The following is a 5,740-nucleotide window of genomic DNA, read 5'->3' as shown; positions in this document are numbered from 1 at the left end:
CCATTCGTGGGTAATGTAGAAATCGACAAACTGGCCGGCGGTTCACTTACTGCACTGCGATCCCCATTTCAAGCAATAAGTGGCAATATCTTTAAAGCTAAATATAAATCAAATAGATACTAAATGCCAATTTCATATATTTGCCAGTTGGCTTTAATATCTGAATTCTGTGGTCTTTTTAGATGCATACATTTCCTAAACACTGAATCTAATACCAACTCATTTATTCCGTTAGTGTCGCCTGAACTGGTAGGAAGTTTTTATGAACAAAAACCTATTTTACATATTTGTAGAAACACAAAGCAAGTACATCATCCGGCTACAATAAGCACAATGTTCAAGAGTTTGTGTACATAACATTTTATTTATATTAACTAAACCTAAAACACATTGTATTTTCAACTGCAAAGGAATGAACTGCTAAGTAGCACTCCTTGATCCAACAAAAGATACAACAAAAATCGCAACTATCTGACAACGAAATAAACTGAAAATAACAAGAGAAATATCATTCTAATAAATCAGTATTTTACCATCCATCCGTATCAACTTCGCATTTATCAAAGTATTGGTGAAACAATCAATATACGGAAAGAGGGTCAGTCTTCAAAAATAATTACATTTCTTTTTAGAAAAACTCTTATTTTTCTATCACCTAATCCTTCCTGGATTATCTTTCTCTTACCTCTATCAGTCGCTCATAAAGTTCTGCAATTTTACATAAAACAAATAATATTAAACAGGGCTATTATGGCACGTATCACAGTTTTCTTCCCATCACAGAAATATAGTTCATCACTATCATATCATAAAATGGTCACATGACAAGATGATACAAATTCATACACGTCAAAAATGTTGCCGCCTTAATAACTGCCCCAACTTCGAACTATCTTCAAACAAACTTCTAATCATATATACCTGGAAAACGCAATACATAATATGAACTGAAAATAAGCTGCTCCCATTGGGAATAACATCAGTTTATATGCATCCATATGAAATTATATTATAATAAAGAGTACCTGTAATAAACCAACAATTACTAAAATGATGGAGTTGACGGCGGACCACAAAGTCACACGCTCGAGATTTGCATTCATTATCGCACGGTCACGTGCTTCATAAGCTCGCAACAGCGATTGATGATATTCGATTTTATTCAGCTGATTTTTGATGTTATTAGATGCCTTCTAAAATTAGAATACCTCATTCGCTTCCCACTTTTTTCTAGAAAAGGAAAAATGCGCAATCATAATTAAACGAAAATATAGAAAGAATCAATTAACGACCAAATCACTACAAACATTCAGCTAATTATCTGATATAAAACAATATACTTACAAGTGTTAAGTCTTTTTTAAAACTTTTCTACAGTTTGCTTTACAGTTCTAGGCAATATATTCACATGAATGAGTAGAGTGCGCAGCAGAAAGACAATCTTTTAAAAAAAAGTAACACCAAGAAAGTCAACAAGTTAGTCTCAACGAAACTATTCGAGGAAACCACAAACTTCCTAATAGCCTAGATCCAACTTTTCCTGGAACAAACGAACATACTTGGAATTTCTGCATTTCGAAACCAAGCCCACTGTATTCCTGTCTTATAGGACCGAATTCCTCAAGCATGTTTGTTTCATCAAAGCTTCCATCTTCATCGAACAAAAAAAGTTCAAAGAACAGAACTTTACGTGTTTGGTAGCTGAATGAATTGTCGAAACATAGCTGATAGTCGCCGGATTCCGTCATAGAAAGCCTTCAACAATATTATCAACTAAAAGCAATAGTCGCAGACTCTTTTAAAATATTCAGAACATTCGATGAACTTTTCTCAGCAGTATCCCCTAAGCAACCTCCAATTAAATTTTAGATGAATTCAGTCACCTCCAGTTCAACAATGTTATCACTTCGTCAAAACAAATCGCCACAATTATTATAAAAAAAAATTTTAAAAAAAAAAAGGTGCATGGACACAAATCAGCAACCTGTTGATGATGAACGGTTTATTTGCACAAAGAAAACGCAAACCTTACTTATGGCTTCCCTCCACCTTCTTCGTTTCTTGCAGTAAAATTTTGGTACCCAAAAGCAACATAAAATTGATATTCAAATCGCCACCATCAACTACCTAAAGTAGTAGTTGGGATATATCGTCTTAATTTCTCCTTCTTTCACCCTAATATTAAAAGTTAATTCATTCTATTGATTAAATTTTGAATTTCCATGCAGAGAGATGATAACTTCAACGTTGGATCCGTACAGAAAGATTATCTACAATCATTATCTTTTCATTAATAATTTAAACAAGTAACTACATGCTGATAAATAGCAAATAAAAGGAAAGAAAAAGCTTGCTTGATAATCAATTTCCATAAACTTATGGTGGGTATTATTGACTGTCTGAAAGAAACAATTATGTTTTCCAGCGTCTACCTCAATCGTGTACGCATATTCTGCACCGCAGCATATATAAATAAGTAAGCTGAGGATGTAAAAAACATGCAAATCTGAATCCATATGATCTGTAACACGAATATACTAGAAACATGGAACCATTCCGATAACAATATTTGTCATTACTCCTGCGAATGTAAAGTAAACATCGTTCAAGAGTGTTTCTGTCATGATCTTTCCATATTGATGTATTAACCATTTCTTTGAAAGGGAAGAGATAATCAACTTAGCGGACCGAAAACAGTGACCACTTTTCTTAGGGTTACGATCGCTTTGCAATGACCACACATAAAAGTCAGGTCTCGACTCAAAACATTTCGAAATAGATGCCGGCAGTAACAGCCTTCGATCGCGTTGACGTAAAATTTCCAAATGATCGAAATAAAATGACCTGTCTGCACAAGGAATGAGATGAAGAAATAAAACGATCTGACTGGACGAGAAATGAGACGACAACCTTTCCAAAGAATTTGTTCACTCTTCGAATAGAATATCCGGTCTCGGCCACTCATTTTTAACTACACACACGACGACAACCCGGAACAACCAATCCGGAACTCCCACCGCACAATCAATTATGTGTAAAAAAACGTGAACATAATAAAAGCGGCTCCGTGGCACTATGGTCTGCAATTCTGGCGCTTGTATTTTACGGTTTATGTAAAACACGGCGAGCATAAATTGAATGTCGTGATACGTGGCGACCGGAATAGTGACGTGGGAGTGTACATGGAGGGTCGGTACTGCAAAGAGATGGTGTAGAATAAGTCCAACGTATGAAGGTAGGGTGGATGTTATGGTATGATATGAAAGTGGTGTAATACGATGCCGTCTGTGCTAATATAATGTTACTGGCAGGAATTAGTTTTGGTGATGACTAGTTACACATTTCCTTCTAGTTGGACAAGTTAATAGTGGTCTAGAATACTTTTCATCAAATTACCGGACATCCTGAAGTACTTGCTGTTAATTTGCTGAACAATGTAGGCTGCGTGAAATTCGCGTAGTCATGAAAAGCAGTGACAGCTTGTGTTATTGAATTGTTCAGTCAATTACCGTTTTTATTTTAATTTCCTTTTCCAGGTCCCATATCCGAGAAATTAAAGTTGGAGTTGGAAGATTTATTTGCTTGATCTCGAGCTTATTTATGATCTTACCGATGGCTACATTAGGGCGACGGATCGAACCTAAACCGTCAACAGCTAATATATCCGAAGCTATTCCACTCTTACTCGTTCCTGTTACTCGACAGCCTGCTGTAGCAATTTCCACCCAATTCATTCCGCGCACAATTTTTGTTGATGCCCAAAGTCTGCAAGCAAATATGGATTCTAACAGAGAAGGTAATAGTCAATATTTTAGTTGGATTTGAAATTTTAAAGAAGCTCAAACAAAATTAGGCATTAATCCCATTATTGTCTAGAGAAAATAGTACGAATTAGTAAGATGAAGTTAAAGAAGGTTGTAGTTACATGAATGTAATTACGAGAAATCTTCGATATCGAGAACTGTTATGACAATACACAGGTCTGCACCTCTTCCCTCTCCGCTCATCTCTGTCTCTCTATAGATTATATATATATATATATATATATATATATACAAAATCTCGATTTATGGTTATCCTCTTTCCATGCTGATTAAACTTAACTCACTACTCCGGTTCTAGAACTGTCCATACGTGTTGACTAATCTTCCATGCTTTGAATTTATTTTACTTCCCGTGTTCTATACTTGATTGGTGATGTAACTCATTTAGAATCTTCATTACTTTTATTCGATTTACTGCTTTATTTTCTCAGCATCAATTTTAATATATTCGCTTTACGATTTTGATTGTTTCTAACACCATAGTTCTATTTTTTATAAGCATTACAGTTGCATCCCTTACATTTTCATATTTTTAATACGGCATTCTGGTCCATTTTATCTCTATGATTCCAGTTTGCTTTATCCTGTTTTGTATTTTCGGTTCCCTTTCCTATATCTGGTGCTGATGTTTTTGGGACCCATTGAAATTAAATGGGGAAGCTGTGTGATTCTTTACTACTGTTTGAGCTCAAATAATGGAGGGCGATGTATTTTTGCAAAACTACAAACATTTAACGATTCACAGTGATTTTGATACACTTAACAAAAAAAAGTTCAGCGTCATCAGAGGACGACACTTTTACGCTACCTCTTCGTTCTCTCCATCTATTCGGCAAATTTTTGTCGAAGTAAAGCCTTGAATTATAGAGCTAGTGAAGAGTGAGAACTCTTGCATCCCTGTTAAAATCATAATGACATCAAGTAAAATATGAACAATAGCAAAGTGCAATTAAAGGCCTTCCAAAGCTTCGATTGGCCTTTCAGACTCACTGAAGCCATCAGATTTTACGTTTAGTTTTTTTTTGACATTTTTTTCTAGGCTAGAAAAGCTAACCGTTATATATGGATTCTTATTCAGTTTTTCTTTTACGTACTTCAGAATCAGAAAATCCCCTACCTGCACTGAGTTCTTTTTTTTTCCTCGGAATTTTGTGGTGCTCCTCCACATGACCTGTTCCACTATCAGTTTCTATCCCCTCCCTGTGTTTTGTCGAAGTACGCTAAAATGAAGGGAGATAATTTTTCGAGCATCACTTTTGTCATCCTTGTTGAAATATGATTTAGATAGCTGGTTCAAGTTTGGAACCGGTTCAATATTGTTAGACTGTGGCGAGATATTTGTTCTGGAACTAACAGCAATGTTGTGCTGATTGATCAACTAAGACTAGGCAGTAAAGAGGATTATCACAGTAACCTAACAAACAATCAACTGATAGTATTTGTTTGACTTATGATGCGTGTCGTGTTCTTCAATCATAAGTGGCAAATGCTTTGTAGAACATCATCTACTTTTTGTTAATGAGATGAATCAATATAACTGTACATATATCTTAAATGGTAGTATCGTGGGATCTACGAAGTTATTCAATTTCTAGTATTTGGAATAAAAATTGTATCATTTTAAATTTTTGTTCGCTGTTGTAATGAGGAATTTTATTTGAAGATAGGTTTTGCTGTAGCAGCTGTTAGAGACCAAAATTAATGTTGATGCCATGTGCAAGCTTGCTTGGATCAACAAAATGTAGCTTCTATGTTGTTTTCTTCCTTGTATCCTTAATACCTTCCAATCCGTTTTTGTTCGTTTTTGACGTGTCCCAAGGTTGATATATTTTCCCTGAATTAACATCTAAAATTCATGTTGCAGTTACATATGTTTCTGTTGACAGTTTATTTGATAAATAACCAGTACTGCGGTA

At 35.1% G+C, this 5,740-nt stretch overlaps 2 protein-coding genes across 2 annotated transcripts; both read right to left on the bottom strand.

Moving 5' to 3' along the window:
- Positions 1-683: 683 nt before the first annotated feature.
- Positions 684-2,568, bottom strand: LOAG_08086 (emp24/gp25L/p24 family protein). Its single transcript, XM_020447610.1, has 5 exons — positions 2,355-2,568; positions 2,028-2,127; positions 1,560-1,755; positions 1,026-1,193; positions 684-921 (listed from the first exon to the last, which is right to left on the bottom strand). The coding sequence occupies exons 3-5, from the start codon at positions 1,746-1,748 to the stop codon at positions 850-852; spliced, it is 429 nt and encodes a 142-aa protein (XP_020302176.1). The 5' UTR covers positions 1,749-1,755; positions 2,028-2,127; positions 2,355-2,568; the 3' UTR covers positions 684-849.
- Positions 2,569-3,497: 929 nt separating this feature from the next.
- On the bottom strand, positions 3,498-4,007 carry LOAG_08085 (hypothetical protein; the record flags this gene model as incomplete). Its single annotated transcript, XM_003143617.1, has 2 exons — positions 3,498-3,765; positions 3,940-4,007. The coding sequence occupies 2 exons, from the start codon at positions 4,005-4,007 to the stop codon at positions 3,498-3,500; spliced, it is 336 nt and encodes a 111-aa protein (XP_003143665.1).
- Positions 4,008-5,740: the final 1,733 nt, after the last annotated feature.

Source organism: Loa loa (assembly GCF_000183805.2).
Source record: "Loa loa unplaced genomic scaffold supercont3.44, whole genome shotgun sequence".
Lineage (NCBI taxonomy): Eukaryota > Metazoa > Nematoda > Chromadorea > Rhabditida > Onchocercidae > Loa > Loa loa.
This window is presented reverse-complemented; position numbering and strand designations above follow the sequence as displayed.